At 34.0% G+C, this 18,030-nt stretch overlaps 1 protein-coding gene across 1 annotated transcript; it reads right to left on the bottom strand.

The window, feature by feature from the left end:
* Nucleotides 1–402: 402 nt before the first annotated feature.
* LOC131035328 (protein RKD1) lies at nucleotides 403–3,038 on the bottom strand. Its single transcript, XM_057967006.2, has 3 exons — nucleotides 2,723–3,038; nucleotides 1,200–1,911; nucleotides 403–1,029 (listed from the first exon to the last, which is right to left on the bottom strand). The coding sequence occupies exons 1-3, from the start codon at nucleotides 2,872–2,874 to the stop codon at nucleotides 736–738; spliced, it is 1,158 nt and encodes a 385-aa protein (XP_057822989.2). The 5' UTR covers nucleotides 2,875–3,038; the 3' UTR covers nucleotides 403–735.
* Nucleotides 3,039–18,030: the final 14,992 nt, after the last annotated feature.

Consider the following 18,030-nt stretch of genomic DNA (forward strand, 5'->3'; position numbering starts at 1 on the left):
GAGTATACAATATCCAAACATCATTTGCACATTCTAAAATCTATGTTAATAACATCAGTACTAGGGCCTTACACCAGTCATGAATACATCATAACAAGATCTTCATTAAAACAGGATCCGTGCCACCAAGCTCGTGATTTAATACCCAGGATACATTAGTTTTCTTTGCCACCAGATCATGAAGTAGTTCAGCCTTATATCATGCTTTCGACAATGACAGTAGTACAGTCTTATTTTCAATTTTTACAACATTCATTCTACCATAACATTATCACAGTCCATCTTCAGGAATTACAATGTTCTTTCAGCCATAACAATATCACAGTTGTTGTCCAAAAATGTTTTCATATTTTTAAATGACCAAACTATAATTGGTGTATCACAATATTATCCTTCTCTAATTAAACTTTTCCTCATGTCTTCAGTCCAGTGCAACAAAAATCTAGCAGTTTATGTCCCCTGCCTCTAATACTTTATACATTACTCACTAAAAGTGATATTGGGCTGTAAATACAGACCCGTATCATAAATATCATCTTCCCAAAGCAGAATACACTCTTGACACATTATTAACCCCATTTGCTTCCTCTGTTTCCACTCCAGACAATAAAACAATTAATCAAATCTTACAAACTATAAGGTTTTTTAAGTATTCTCTTGTGAATAAATAAAAGAATGTAGAGATAATGTCTCTGCTATAAAGGATGCTATTTACACATATACATATTGAAGATATTAGCAAGATGAAGATGAAAGGGAACTGGTGGAAGCTGAAGCAGATGAAAAGCAGGTGATCTGATCGGAACTGCAACTGGAACCACTGCTCGTGGTGTTACTGCTCTTAATATTGTTTTGAGCTGCACGACGCTTTTTGTAATTGGCCTTAAAACATGCCTGGCGGAGCCTTTTAGTTCTTTCATCAAGTTCTATCCCGGGTATTTCCTCCATCAATCTCTTTTGTTCCTTCAGTATCTCTACTGCATTTGTCAACCGAGCTTGGCTAACCCCTGCATTGCTCTTGACCAGTTCCTGATTACAAAGATATCCCCACTTTCAATAACTTGTAGACTACTGTGTGGATAGAAGAAAAGATTGGATGAAATATAAGAGCTAACAAATGATAGGAAGTATATATCTTTCCACAGTACAATCTACATTAGAGTATATTTTTAAATTAAAATAATAAGAATCTATGGTACCTGAATATTATTTATGAGATTTCCAAGGCTTTTCATTTTACGGTGTGGCCATCTAGGAATCCCAAACTCTCGGCACCTTTTTTTGAGAACAGTGAGGCCAACCTTGAGCTCCTTGGCTGCTTGTGTGATGGGCATATGGAAATATTGAGACAGTTCACTGTAACTGATATCAGATCTCTGTTGACAATGCATCGATGTATTTTTTGTACTAAATGAAGGCCTGCTCTCATACTCCCCTGGTCCACTCCAACTAGCACAAACTTTTTGCTGTTGCTTTTCATTGGAAACTGAATGTTTGGTACTCGTCCCTTCTAAAAGTAGGGAATTTGGATTTGGTAAGATTTCCTGACCTGATGATTTTTCACAATAATACACTGATGCCCATTCACATTGATCGGTCCAAAGGTTTTCATGATTAACACTCTCTTCCACTGCCACAATAGTAAACTTTTCATTTTCTGCATTTATGTAAGGTAGTTCCTCTCCATGTGCAATGGTAATCTGTGAATCCCAAGCCTTAATTGTATGGCAATCCTGAGGAGTACACCCCTGTAGATCTTCTAATGAATCACATAGGGTTAATGTTGGAACATTCTCCAAACCAAGCTCGAATTCACTGCTGAGCAGGTGCTTTGCACAAGTACCTTTATCTTCCTCCATGATATTAATGTCCGAAGCTACCCATAACTGATCAGAGGTTGCATACAATTCTCTGCAATATAATTTATTGAAAAGCCCATATTTATATTTTAAAATATAGTGAATTACAACACCAATTGTCAAAAAATGAAGCTGGACTTTTCATGCATTCAGTGAATGTTAACTTGTTTTATGAATAAGAAGTACATTATTCTATCTAACAAGGACACTCCTTTAACACCCACAAAATATATTAATATCTAAGAAGTTATCTCAATTATAATAAGCAGAACCTCTAAACATCCACAGAATATTCAAACATAAACCAAAGAATTTAGTTTTGTTTTGTTCTTTTTAATTTTTATTTTATATATTTTCCAATTTCTTTGTGTCTCTGAAATTGCTCAGCGTACAATCTTTCCTTTTTCCTCTTCTTTTTCCATTTCTTTTTAGTCTTTCTGGGTCTGCAACGATCTAATTTTCTATTTTTTGAACTTCATATTCTATGATGAATCACAGAGTGTGATCAAAGTGTTAATGCAAAAACATTCTTTCACATAAACAATTGAATTAAGAAACAATAGCAATAAGCATTAGGGATTGTGGAAAACTGATATCATTAATAAACCAAAGAAGTTTTCTCAATTTAACAAGAAAACATTTCAAGATCCCACCAATAAATTATTGAGTGGACCATTTATTTTCCTGAGAAACGGATTCATATGAACAACTTCCCATGATATATGAATGATAAATTTGACTAAAAACTACTCCTGATATTAATATCCTATCGTAAAAAATTTCTGCAACAATCAAGCATGTTTAAAATTCAAAAACCCCCAAAAAAAAGAGTAGGCTCAGTTCTGTACTGGTAACAGGATTACCTGGAGTTGATATCAATGTTAAAGGATTGTCCAAGCTTCTGATCAAGAATAGGATCAGCAGCAGCACTGTAAGATTCAAAAATAGATTGCCAAACATCATGATCAGACATTAAATTCAAATTCTGCTGCTCTTCTTGTTTTGCTTGTTGCATCGTAACAGAGAAAGAATTGTTTTAATACGAGAGGGAGGGAGAAATAATGAGAGAATTAAAGAGTTATTAATAAAGATTTGTTTCATTGCAAAACACAATGCAAGAAAACGCCCTGTTAATTAGGTAGAGAATGAAGAAGGCATCAAGTGCAGAGGGGTGCCTGGCAGCACAGCAGGAGTCAGCAGCACTTTCAAGATTTCAATGCATAACTGCCGTTAAGTAACTCTACTTTCTAATTCAATTCTTTAATTTGGAATTAATCTCGCCGATTATTTAATATTATATAATTTAAAAAAAAATTAAATGGGATTGTCTTGAGTGCGTTTCATCCTTTTATTCTAGTATTTATCCTTTCGAAACATTTTTAACGGTTTTGTCTTTTTATGCATTTATGATTTTTTAATGTACATATTCATAAATGAACAAGGGCTGCGCTTATGATTTTAATATTTAGTAATTTAATATATTAGTTTTTCTAATAGAAAAAATGTTTTTTTTTTGTATTATATAATACTAGCATATTTATTTTAAAGGAATATAGGTAAGTAAGCTGAAGATATCATATTTATTCATAATTCCACTTAAAAAATTATTATATTCTTATATTATAATTAATATTAAATTATTTTTAAAAATTATGAGGACAAGTCAAAGCGAAAAAATGTAGAGCAGGCAATGGAATGGCCGAGTGGAGACATAGTGGGAGGTTTATTGCAACTTATGGAATCCCAAACTTTTTATTAGAGTGAATAGGGTCCTAATAGGGCAAAGGAGGATCCCCTCAAATAGCAAGGAGATTAGGCCGAGGAAACAATCATGGGTGGTAAAGATAGATGGTGAGAAGAACAGGCAAATGAGGATTTGTCGATGACAAAAACAAGATTTTATCAAAATTAAGAACAAAAAGATGGAGATGGCTTCGACACCAAGCTACTGAAGGGTGAATCACGGGGACAAGGAAGAATGGATAATTGACATAGCCAAGGAAGAGATTGGGATGGTCAAGGCAACAATGGCACCTAAGATCCCAAACCCTCCAGGAAATGGGGTGTCAAAGATCAAGACTGATCAAAAAATAAAACTTGGCCTCCTTTCAATATGAGAAATGGGTATCGATGGAATGAAAAAAAAGGTTTTTCTTCATCTCAAACAAGATTTTTGAGACGCAGGTATGGACGGTTTTGGCAAAAAAGAAACTAAAGGTCAAATGCATCCAGGGATTGAAGGAAGGAAGACCTAGCAGGCTATCAAAAGGAAGCTGAGAATTAGGCAAACCAAGCATGGAAAGGCAATGACAAACATTTATTAAAAAAAAACCTTTGAATACAAATTGACAAATTTCAAAGGTAAAACCAAACCCTTTGGAAAATGCATCTCTTTTTTCTTGGATAACAATGTTGTAGATAACTTTTTAGCAAGATTGAAGGAGGTAGGGTTTTCATTAAATGGGGAGAAGGTTGGTTGACCATTGGGGAAAACAAGAAGCTGATGTGATAGAATTTGACAAAGCAATATATTTTATTAAAATCTTTGTCGAATGGTTTCTTCTTGGTTGAGTGCCTTACAAATATGGAGAATTGAAATATTTTCAACCATCAACCTTATATGATAGATGGCACTGGGTGCACAACTTTAAATGATGGAAACAAGAGATAAAAGTGGCTCCAGTTTCAATTTGTCTCTATAACCTACCTTGAAAATACTAGGGGGAAGAAATTTTGAAGGAAATTGAGAAGAATTTGGGTTGCTTCATTCAAGTGGATGAAAAATGGAGGACAAATGTTTTGGAACTTATGCAAGGATTTGGCTTAATTTGATGCCTTTCCCTCCACTTCTATAAGAGATTGGAATTCACTCAGGTTGTGGAATCCGGAGACAGAATATAGAAAGGTAAGACAGTTAGGTTCTCTTCCTTAAGTGTAAATCAAAAGGGCATGGATGGGCAGAGACAATGGTGCAGGAGATCTCCCTAGAATTAGTAGAGAAAGAGGTGTAGAGTATCAATTGGAGAACCATACAATAGTCAAGAACTTGTACAATCAATAGAAGGTAGGGAAGTGAATCCTCTAAAGCCTTGAAGAAATAGGAAGGAAGTGGGCCTAAAGAGCATGAGGTAGAGAGGAAGGGAGTAGAGCTAGGTTGCCATCAAGAGAAGGGAGAAAACTAGGAAGAAACATTTGAGACTATGCCACCTACTACTCTCCTAGTAGGCAACATAGGAAGCAGTGAGAAGGAGATGGTTATAAAGCCAATGTAAAAGAAAAAGGAGATCAACCAAGCCAAAAGGGGTAGCACAAAGAACTGTGTAGAAAATTAGAAGGACTCTATTTAGGAGGAAGCATGAGAATCCATAACTAAGAAGAGAGAGGTCCTGAAGGAAAATTTTGATGAGCTAGAAGGTGATAGTCTACAACATTCAGGGGGGGAGGCATAGTCTAAGTTGATTTGGAGATGGAATCAAAAGGATTTCAAGTGAGTATGAAGAGGAAGAAGAGGATATTTTGGATGAAAGAACAATATAACAAACTCAACCAAAGTTGGAAAAGCCAATAATAAAGTAGAAAGGCCAAAGGAGTCCTAAATCAAATAATAAAAAGTTGGAAATAGCTGCCAATGCTAAAGGGTAAAGAAAATCAAGATCTGAAAGGAGATCATCATTCCAAATGAGCAATGAGAACCTTAACTTGGAATATTAGGGGCATGAATTCCCCTAACAAATGGTTTTTGCTCAAGTGCCAAATTGACCAAGCTAGAGTAGATTTAGTACTATTGCAAAAAATAAAGTGGAGTAAAGAGGAAAGTGGAAAAAGAATGAAGAATTTGAGACAATGGAAAGGCTACTATGTGGAGGTCGATGGTGGTTTGGTCGGCCTTAGGGTAGTGTAGAATCCTTTAACCCTAGACAAATATCAGGTGGAAGAAAACTAGAATTGGATATTGATTAAATTCAAATCTAAAACTAGATGAGTGATAGTTTTTATGTTTTAAATGTATATGAGACAAAATCTATTTTTACTAAAAGGTTTGTTTGGCAAGAATTATTAAACAAGTTAAAAAGTATAGATGGAGAAAAGGCCATGGTGGCAGGAGACTTCAATGCCACTCTAAACAATGCTGAGAAGTGGGAAGGCTTTCCCCACTTATCCCAAGTTCATCTAAACTTTCAAAACTTTTTAGACAAGAATAATCTAAGGGACATTCACCCTAATAATTCTACATTTACTTGGACAAACAAAAGGAAAGGATTTACTAGTATCTAGCAAAAAGATTGGACAAGTTTTTTGTCAATGAGGATTAGAAAACCAAAACACCACCCAGGAATTTTGCATTCTTCCCTTATTTGAATTAGATCATTTTATGGTGAACCTACATGTGATTCTAGAAGAACCTTCGATGAAGTGCTCATTTAAGTTTGAGAATACGTGGTTGAGTGATGCAAGCTTGAGACACATGATAGAAGGCTAGTGGAATGAAGTTATGGTTGGAAATAATTCACGCTTATGATTGCTAAGAAAGAAACTGAGCTTTGTCAAGAACAAACTAAAAAGATGGAAGAAAACACATTTCAAAAATATATTTGACGAAAGATAAAGAATAGAGAAGGAAATATAAATCCTTAACAAAACAATAATTGAAAAGGGCATGAGTGCAAATGACTTCGAGATTGAGAAGGGACTAAAACAAGAACTATCAAAGATATTGGCTAGAGAAGAATGTTTTTGGAGGTAGAAATCAAGAGAGGTTGTTGAACACACCTTAGGATTGAGAGGAGGGTGCGGTGAATCAGTCTAAATCTTAAAAATAATATGCTTAAATTTATCTTTCCAAAACACAATCAACTTATCTTTCACTTTATCAGCAATAATGAAGAATAAAACAAAGAAACACAATTCACAAGAGAACATTAGATTTATATGGAAAACTAAAATAAGAAAAAATCACAGTGAGAGTCAACTCACAATATATGAAATGATTACAAATTTATTTTAGGCTCACTGCCAGGGAAGCACACTACCACCTAAAAGACTTGTAGGCTGAGAGCACTATCCCACGGAAACATACACAATTTCTTGTAGGTTGAAGCTCACTACTTTAGGGAAAGATACAAAAGGACTTGCAAGTTGAAGCTCACTACTCTAGTAAAAGATACAAAGACTTGTTGACTGAAGATCACTTCTCTAGAGAAAGATACAATATCACATCTAAATCAATAGGATAAAGTCTTCTCCAAATATGAAGCTACATTTGAACCACTTGTTGAGTATACTAATGCACAAGGCAACTGAGAAGGGGGTGAATTAGTTGTATAAAAATTTTAAAACTATTTTAACTCAGATTTGCAACAACTTAATTTTAACACATAATCCATAGGAAAGATATAACCATAAAACATCATAACACACCATGCACAAGTCAAGACACCAAATTTTACGTGGAAAAACCTGTTATGAGAAAAACCATCATGAAGCTATTCTTAAGATATAAACACTTGTTAGGGTGAACAATTGTTAAGGTGATTTTCATAAAGAAAGGCTCGCTGTCAGAGGGCTCACTACTTGAGAGAAAGAAAGAAGAGGCACATTGTCACGATGAAGAAGGATAAAAGAGAAAGAATCAACCACTAATGCACTTTTGCAATTGCAAGATCTATAGATTTCTTCGGCTCACAACTTTCGGTAGCTAACACATGAAAGCTCACACTACTCAACAATTTTCATCAACTCGGTAATAACCATGAAACAATCAAGAAGATAGATCCTCTTTCATACAAATTCATCACATGTCACTTTATTTCACCCATACCTCTCATCCACAGCACCAAATAACCACTATATATATCATCTTCACATATAAAAAATTTTCCAAGGTCGTCTAAGCAACTTAACTAAATACAATTCAAATTAGGCCAACACTAAACATTCCCATGGTGAAAAAAATGTAAAGTGGACCACAACAAATCTTCAAAAGGAACAAAATAATTATCCAACATGTTATACAAAAGTCCATAATCACCAGAGCAACAAAGTGAAGTGTAGACACCCAAGGTCGGCCAAACCTAGAGTAAACACTATCAAACTTGAAAATCATGCTTCTAAAGCCTATAAATATGTGCCAACTAAATATAATGAATCTAAGGACATTATCAACTTAACTCCAAAACCACAATGCTAGAAGACATAATGTGGAGAAATCCAGAGCATGCATTTCATACATAAACATTGTTAACCATTGTCAAACATACTAGTAAACTCAACTTCCTTATCATATAAATCCAGAGCATCAAATCCAAAATGTAATATCTCCAAACATATCTCAACAACATATCCAATTTGCAAGAATATATATACAATATAGAAGATATGCAAAGAAAATCACTGAGAACAACTACATAGAAAACTCATCATTACTTAGACCAATCAGTCACTAATGACAACCAAAGCATTTTGACATCAATGACAACACATAAGCAACTCATTTTTATCAACTTTGCAACAATCTCTCCCTTTTTCATTGATGAAAATACATCAATGACAACAACAATAGCTCTCAGACCAGAATCAAGAAATCAATCCATTTCACATTCTCTTCCCTTTGCTAGACATCAATTGCTCTCATTATCTCCCCCTTTGGCATCAAGGACAAAGGCTTAGATACAAAAAATTTCAGCTCATTTTGTTGAACTCTAAAAAAAAAACTTACAACTGCACCAAGATCCCCTAAGAGGTAGCACCAAGTCATTAGTTTAGAACTGTAATGTTCATGAAGTTCACTGGACTAATGCATCTCTATAAGCATTCAGTTCAAAAAAGGAGGGGCAATAACCCCCAATTTCTTTTGGAGATATTCAAAAGTATCTTTAGAAAGAGATTTAGTAAATATATCAGCAATCTATTCCTTTGTAGGCACATAATCAAGTTTTACTTCATTCTCCAAAAAAATCTCCCTTAAGAAGTGGTACCAAATTGAAATATGTTTCATTCTTGAATGTAGTATTGAACTATTAGAATTTTTTATTGCATTGGTATTGTTACAAAAGATAGAAATAGGTTAATGAAACAATATTCCAATATCCTTCAAAGTTTGTTTCATCCATAATACTTGAGTACACCAAGTAGAAATAACAATATACTCAAATTCAGCAGTATATAGAGATATTGAATCCTATTTCTTACTTGACCAAGCAACCAACCAGAGTCCAAGGAAAAATGCACCCCCACTAGTACTTTTTTTGTCATCCACACAACCAACCCAATTTGCATCTGTGTAGGCAATAAGAGTGAAATTAGATCTTATAGGGTACCAAAGACCATATTCTTTTGTTCCTTTAAGGTATTTGAAAATTATTTTCACAAAAACAACTTGTTTCTCTCTAGGGTATTGCTAAAATCTAGCCACAAGGCATACTATATGCATGATATTCGGGCTAGTAGCAACCAAATACAACAAACCTGCAATCATTGATCTATATATGATCTAATTAGTCTTTGGTGATTCAACATCTTTTCTCAACTTACAAGCAATAGCCATAGGTTTAGCATTTTCCATTCCAAACTTCTTCAACATTTCTTTAACATACTTAGATAGAGAAATAAATATACCATCACTTAATGATTAACTTGTACAAATTAAGTAATAAATTCATCTCCCCAATAATAAACATTTCAAACTCTTTTGGCATCTCATCAGAAAACTTGTTGCACATACCATCATTTCCTCCAAAAGTTACATCATCCACATAAAACAAATACAATCAAGATGTCATTTTCCACAACCTTAAAATAGAGATTGTTGTCAGTGGTACCTTTTTGAAATCCTCGCTTCAATAAATACTTGTCAAGCCTTACATACCAAGATCTTGGGGCTTGCTTCAGTCCATACAACACCTTCTTCAATTTACAAACCATATCTAGAGTATCTAATAGATTGAATCCTTTTGATTGTTCAAAGTATACTTCTTCTTTCAATTCTCCATTCAAGAATATACACTTCACATCCATTCGATAGACCTTGAAATCCTTGTGTGTTGCAAAAGCCAAAAACATTATGATATTTTCCATTCTTGCTACAAGAGCATAAGTCTCCTTAAAATCTATTTCGTCTACCTATGAGTAGCCTTTACATACAAGTCTTACTTTGTTTCTCACTATGTGACCATCCCCATCCAATTTATTCTGAAATATCCATTTAGTTTCTATCACATTCTTAGCAGCTAATCTTGGGACAAGTTCCCAAGTCTGGTTCTTCTCAATTTGTTCCAATTCTTCTAGCATAACTTTCATCCAATACTGGTCACTGCAATAATCCTTCACTATTTTCGGTTCAGTTTTTGAAATCAAACATAACTTCACCTATTCTTCAACAACATTACTCTTGTGGTAACACCTTAGTTCTTATCTCCAATAATGTGTATCCCTAAATGATTCTTCTACACTTGTCTCAGAGTCTTAGGAGAATTTTTTAGAGCATATTCCTATCAACCTATGCCTCTATTTCATCAGCATTTTCTCATTCTGGTTTTTTGGAAGGCTCATCAGATTCATATCCTATTTTTGTAACTGTATTTTTTGAAGTGTCTTCATGAACTTTCACATTTGTGCTTTCAAGGATTCTTCTTAGTCTTTTGTTATAACGTCTGTAAGATTTTTTTTTAGTAGAGTAGCCAAGAAAAATATGTAAACATTTCCATATGTCCTCTTTCCATCTACAATCAGGGTTATAGACCTCTTTTTGATCTCACATCCATCATCATGAAAAATAAGATTATATCCATTTCAACACATTTTACCAACACTCAAAAGGTTATGATTCAAGCCTTTAACTTATAAAATATTGTCAGTGTTATGTATGCCATCAAAATTGACTGAACTGATTCCAAGTAGCCTTGCTATATAATCATCTCCAAATCTAATAACTCCATCAAATTTTTCAATCTTTACAAGCTTACTAGGACATCTAGAAGCATAATGATCTATTTTTCCACAACTAAAATATTTAAAGGGAAATTTACCTTTGTACTTTCCGATTCCTTTCTTCATCCTTCTCACAAAGTTTGCCTCAAACTCATCAAATTTTTCTTCATCAGATTCATCATCTTTCGCTAATCTAGTAGCCTTGAATGTTGTCTATGTTCTTAGACTAATAGTACCAAACTCTCTCATCTCAAAAGAAATTAAAGGGACATATAAGTATTCTCTAGTGTACTTATTCTTATATTGTGATTCTTCTATCACTAAAACTTTAGAGCTATAAGATTTAGTAAGAGTTTTGAGTACCTTTTTCACAACTTCATCTTCTGGTACATCACCTCCAATAGCTATGAGCTCATTTACAACATCATCTATCTTCTACATGTAACTAGTTATATTGTCTTCTTCTTCGATCTGTATGCATTCATATTTTATTTTAAATAACATTCTACAACCTAGCTTCTTTAACAATATCATCTCCTTCATAAGTCTTTTCTAAATTATCCCAAACTTCATAAGAAAATACCAAAGATAAAATCTTTGTCAATTCAGTCTTAGAAAGAACACTAAAGATAGCACACCTTGCCTTTTCATTGTCTTCAAAATCCTTGATCTCATCTGGAGTGTTCACCATGGTTTGTGGTTTAACATATTTCTTTGTCAAAGACTACCATACTTCATAGCCAAGAGAAATTAGATAACCATGCATCTTCACTTTTCAAAAAGCATAGTCAGATCCATCAAATATAGGGATTGCCAATTTGTGTGCCATTTGGATATCCTTAAGAAGTTAATCTCTTCTCCAAGGAACCAAAGCTCTGATATTAATTATTGAATATACTAACACACAAGACAAATGAGAGGGTGGGGGGGGGGGGGGGGGGTGTGAATCAGTTGTATAAAAAAATTTAAAACTATTTTCCAAATCAGATTTGAAACAACTTAACTTTAACACATAATCCATAGAAAGATATAAACACGGAGCATCACAACATACCATGCACAATGAGACACCAAATTTTATGTGGAAAACCCTATTAGGGGAAAAACCATGGAGAATCTATTCTCAAGATATAAACACTTGTTAGGGTGATACTAGTTAAGGTGATTTTTACAAAGAAAGGCTCACTAATAGAGGGCTCATTGCCTGAGAGAAAGAAAGAAGAGGCTCATTGTTGGAGGGATCACTACCACAATGAAGAAGAATAAAAGAGAAAGAATCTACCACTGATGCACTTATGCAATCATAAGATATGTAGATAACTTTGACTCACTGCTTCTGGTAGCTAACACATGAAAGCTCATGCTACTCAACACTTTTCATCAACTCAACATTAACCATCAAACAGTTAGGAATATATATCCTATTTCATACAACTTCGTCACTTTTCACTTTATTTTACCCATACCTCTTGTCCACAAAACCCAAAAATCACTATATATATCATCTTCACATATGAAAAATCTCCCATGGTCAGCTAAGGAACTTAAACAAATACAATTCAAGTACTAAACATTCTCTTGGTGAAAAACAATGTAAAGTAGACCACAACAAATCTTAAACAAGACCAAAATAATTATTAAACATATTATACAAAAGTCCATAATCATTAGAGAAACAAAGTGAAGTGTAAACACTATCAAACTTGAAAATCATGCTTATGAAGCCCATAAACATGTGTCAACTAAATAGAATGAATCTGACATTATCAGCTTAACTCCAAAACTACAATGTCGAAAACCATAATGCAGAGAAATGTGGAGCATGCATTTGACATAGAAACATTGTCAACCATTGTCAAACATGCTAGTAAACTCAACTTCCTTGTCATATAAATCCAAATCATCAAATCTAGAATATAATATCTCCAAACATAGCTTAACAACATATCCAATCGCAAGAATATATGCACAACATAGAAGATATGTAGAGAAAATCACTAAGCACAACTACATAGAAAACTCATCATTATTTACACCAATCAGTCACTAATGACAACCAAATCATGTTGACATAATGACAATACATAAGAAGCTCATTTTGATCAACCTTGCAACACCACTGTTATAAGTAGCCAACTCCAACAACAATCACCACCACATTGTCACTGTCTTCACATCACACAACTCTACAAGTGATATTATCATGAAATCACATTCAAACATATTCTAATTTATTTGATCAAATCACAAAATCCACACCATGATACTCCAAAATTGATCTTCTATATATACCATCTTCTTTATTATCGACATCAATTAGGTTAGCCAAAACAAAGGATAACCATAGGTCCTATTAAGCTAGCCACCAAACATAATTGTGGTGAATTCAATAGTCTAATCCAGGACATGGTGAGGAGTTAGAAACATCATATTACACTTTCTAAGTAGCTCCAAATAATATACACTCTAGCACACATAATCCAAGGACAACAACAAGGTAATGTGTAGATAAACAATGTAGCACAAGACTAGTTGGCACAAAAACTTAACATCCAAATGAATAAACACAATGCAAGTCACCACATGCCAAAGGTAGGAGCCAAATATAGCTTAATACAATCTTCAAAGTCATAAAATATTATTAAGTTCATAGCACAAGCTATAAAATAAAATTATGTTGGCCAAAACACAACAATTACCCAAAAGATAACATTAGACACAATGCAACACCAACCTAAACATTCAACACCATGCAGAGGATTAAAGGACATTCGTAGAATATCCACCATTTCAAATACTTCTTTCTCACTATCACATTTACAAATGTTGGTACAACACAAACATATACAAATCACTTCATTGCTAGAATGATAGGAAACATAGTCCTGAATAGAACATCAATAAGTCTTCTTGTTGAACACTTCAACACCCTAAACTACAAATGAGACAACACACAAACATTACAAGCATCCCCAAGTCATAGCACCTAAAAAATTAATGTAAAAAAATATGGATCATTTTCCAAACCAATCAAATCCACTTTTTATAGATGGGTATTGTAGTGCCCCTCTCTGATTTGTCTTTCTTTTTTGTGCATCAATAGACTATATTGGCATAGCTTAGACTATTTTGTGATGCTATGATTGGATTTATTTGTGATTTGGACGCTCCATTATTGATGATAGACATATTATATTTGCACTTGACATTATGATTTTATGAGGATGACAATGTACTCTTATTTGATGATCTATATGTACTCATTCATATGCATGGTCAATATTTGTTTATGGTGATTTGATGATATTTTATGATGTACTAACCCTATTTCATGATTATATTAGGTACGATGATGTCGATGATAGTGCTTGATTGTTGTGACTGTCTTTTAAGTGTATTCATGACAGAGACAATGTCATATCACTCATTGCGAGCATGATATGATGTTGTGATTCTCTTCACTTGCCTGTTTATTTGTGTTATATATTATTACATATGTTGTAGTATATGTATTAGTGGTGACATGTTTGCAGGTACCAGACATTGACTCCACCTGGCTCCACAGGTCTGAGTGTGTCTTTATCCCAATGGCAAGTTGATTGGAGATGACATGAAATCTCATTCTACACTCTAGGTTTAAGTTGGTACCCTGTTAGTCTTAGTTTTATGGTTAGAGTTGCATAGTGGTATTTTATGTTACCCCATGTTTGGTTGTCTTGAGATATTGTGATTATTGGTTAATTAATTATTAATTAATTAAATTGGCTCATATAGTTTATACTAATAAATTAATTCAATAGTTGATATTAATATTTAACATTAATGCATGAGATTATTATTATTAGGATTATTGTTTATTAATGTCATTTTGTGGATCATAGTATTTGACATTTATAATTATGCATGAAAGATTATTTATTTATTTATTATCTTTTATATACATGTGGGAGATAGTAATGGTATTGAGTTTAAATTATATTGGCTAGAGTATTTTTATATCTATTTGTACATTTAATTATTTGTTTATTGTGTATTTATTTATTATTGGTTGGACCATTTATATGTATCCGTACAATTAATTTATTTTTTTTATTTTTTTATTTTTTTATTTTTAGCTTATCTATTTATTGGTTATTTATTTGTTATTATTTATTTACTTACCTGGGTAAAAGTACAAACCTATGTCACACTTTTACAAAGGAAAAGGCTAACACAACAATAACTGTTCAATTTCGTCGCCTTAAAGGTGTCATTTGCATTTTGAATTTGAAGATGATGTAAACTAATGAAATGTGTATTATTTGTTGAATTTTATGTCTACTATTTTTTGAAATTTTTTTGTCAATAATTTATATGTTTTTTTAGCTTTAAAGTTCATTTTTTATTGCTAAAAAATAAGGGGTTTGGTTCCTGTTGACATGTATTTTGTACACCATCATACACAGAATAAAATACCAATAGGTATCTTATCCTCTCTTGAGAAAATAGTCTCTAACTGCTGAAGATTCGCGTAAAGGATCAGTTAGGTAGACTCCAAGGTTCTTTTAGTAGGGTCTCTACGTGTGGACAAGCTCCAGTGGTATGATGTGATTTGCTGGGATCACAAGGGGACTTACATGTGATGATTGAACTTCCGATATGCTTTGCTGGACACAGGCTCTTACTAACTTAGATTTGAAAAAAATGAAAAAAAGATAAGGGCGAAGAGAGGATCTAATCCTAATACTAAGAATGTAGGAGCAATGACTTGATTTTTGATGAAACTCTAACTAGATCTTGTTTTGACATCAATGGAACATCTACACAAGGCTAGTGCGATCTTCTAAGGGAAGCTTTATGATGTTCAAATCATCACCGCGGGCATAGATACCATCCAAGTTGATGCATATCAATGAAGAGGCAACAAATTGAAATTGAGCTTAGGCTGAACGATTCCAGTTGACTACGCAAGGCAAGTCTGCAATCAACAAACTGCTAGTAGTATGGATGTACGAATTCCACCATTAATCAATCGCATTTCCTCCATTCATCTAATCATCTACCATCTAAGATTGAAGACTCAACAAGAAACCATGCAAATTGCAAGAAAATGACATATTTCACCATTACTTCAATGAAAATGGAGTTTGTTTACAATCAATGGCAACAATTTCTTGCCTTGTCCTCCTATTCTACTCTAATTACTATTCTATCAACTATATTCTAACTCTTCCAACTATTTACATACTATCTCTAACTTATTGCTAATTAAAAAATCCCCCTTTACAAATGAAATGCCTGGGCTTATATAGTGCCCACAATACAATTTGATGGCTTAGATCAATTCAAGATCAATGGCCAAGATTTTACAATGAAAACCCTAATTAGGGTTTGTTACAACCATTACATAACATTTAATGCTTGACCAATGATAAAATTGTATTGCTTGGACACATGTCCTCTCTAGAAAAATTGACCAATGGATAGCCAGGGTAGGTACATCGGAGTTTGTGCCACCTTCCATGAGTTAAGTACATTGAATCTGGACATGCTGAGATGGACCTCACTGATTGGAGACGTGATGACTAGGATGCCACCTCATTTGACACTTGTAACTTGGTAGATATTCAACTTGATGTTGTTGAGAAGCTTGCTTTAATTAATTCATCTGGAATTATTTGCTTCTTCAACGAGCCCCTTATTCTAACTCCTTGTGTCCTTGATGTGCAAGACGATTGATGTACCTTGCCTTGGAATGCTGGATTTGGAAGAGGTCGCCCTTGTCCTGGCTTGATCGTCCTGGCGAAGACCGTCCTGGCGAAGACCGTCCTGGCGAAGACCGTCCTGGATCCGGCTTGATTTTCCTTGAAGAGATCTCCATTTGATGCCTACACAACATTTCAAAAATAGTAACATGATTTTGCAATGAATAACATAAATTAGAGAGCAAATTTTAGGAAACTTAATGATAAGTCCTTTATTAATCATTTCCTAAAAAGATTGAGCTTATTGAAATTCAAAATTTCAAAATTCAAAATTTAAGCTATGACGATCAACGTTCAAAATCAAAACAATAAATTCATATCGCCATACCTCTCTTGAGAGCTAACACTAAAATGCAAAATAGAAGAATTCGCCTAGGCAAAATTGACGTATAGATATTCTTCAACGTGATCTCCCCTTTAAAATATCAATTTCACCACCTTTTGATGTGTCCCCGATGTGATCTTCAAGCCTGGGCAAATTCGCTCAAATGAAAACTTTAAGTTCGCACCACCTTGCTTGGAATGAAATTCGCTCCACCTTGGATATCAATTCGCACTTCTCCTTTGTCTTCCTCAAATCGCACTTGAATGAAGATGCTTGAATAATGATTTAAAAATGAAATAAACACCTCCTTTTATAAGCGCTCACCTCTCACAATTACCTCTAGGCCGACTTTGATAAAATGAGGCAATTAAAACGATTTTAAATAAATAATAATGGCCGACCTCGACAAAATAAACCCAAGCGCTCAACTTGATTTTATAATTAATTAACTTTATGCCTTTATAATTTAAATTATCAAATTCGATTTTTTACAAAGGCAAAAATAATTAATAAATATCAAGCGCAATATTTAAATGCTAATTAATTGAATTTTCCAAGTTATCGATTTTTTAGCATCTAAATAAATTCAAAAAAACTTGTTTGAACGCCAAATTTTGAAGATGAAAGATACGTACCTCATCGCCCTGGTCCCTGACTGAGGGACAGGAGTGATCCATCAACTGGGTCTTGATTCTTGCAATTTCGACGTCCAAAGTATTTATTTCCACGTTGAATTAGACATTTTTGCTAGGATCTTTGAGCTTAATTGACTTGTTTGTGCGAATGAATGCATCTCATGACTATTATCGCCTTGGTCCCTTGGAGAGGGACAGGAGCGATCTAGATCTTTTCACTTGAAGTTCTCCATTCTTGATATCAACTTCTCCTTTATTACCTTTCAAACAACGCTTTGAACCCTTTGCAAGTTTGTTTTGTCATGATCTTCGAAGGAAAATGAGTGCTTTGGCAAATATCGCCCTGGTCCCTTCTTGAGGGACAGGAGCGATCTTAGTGTCCTGGCTCAAATTTGCAAACTTTTGATCTTCGTTCTTCGTTCATTGCCTTTTAAAAGACGTCCTTGATCTTGTGTAAACTTGCCTTGACATGCATTTGAAGGAAAATGAAAGATCCTATGCAAATCGCCCTGGTCCCTTGGAGAGGGACAGGAGCGATATAG

This window comes from Cryptomeria japonica, chromosome 7 (genome assembly GCF_030272615.1).
Source record: "Cryptomeria japonica chromosome 7, Sugi_1.0, whole genome shotgun sequence".
NCBI lineage: Eukaryota > Viridiplantae > Streptophyta > Pinopsida > Cupressales > Cupressaceae > Cryptomeria > Cryptomeria japonica.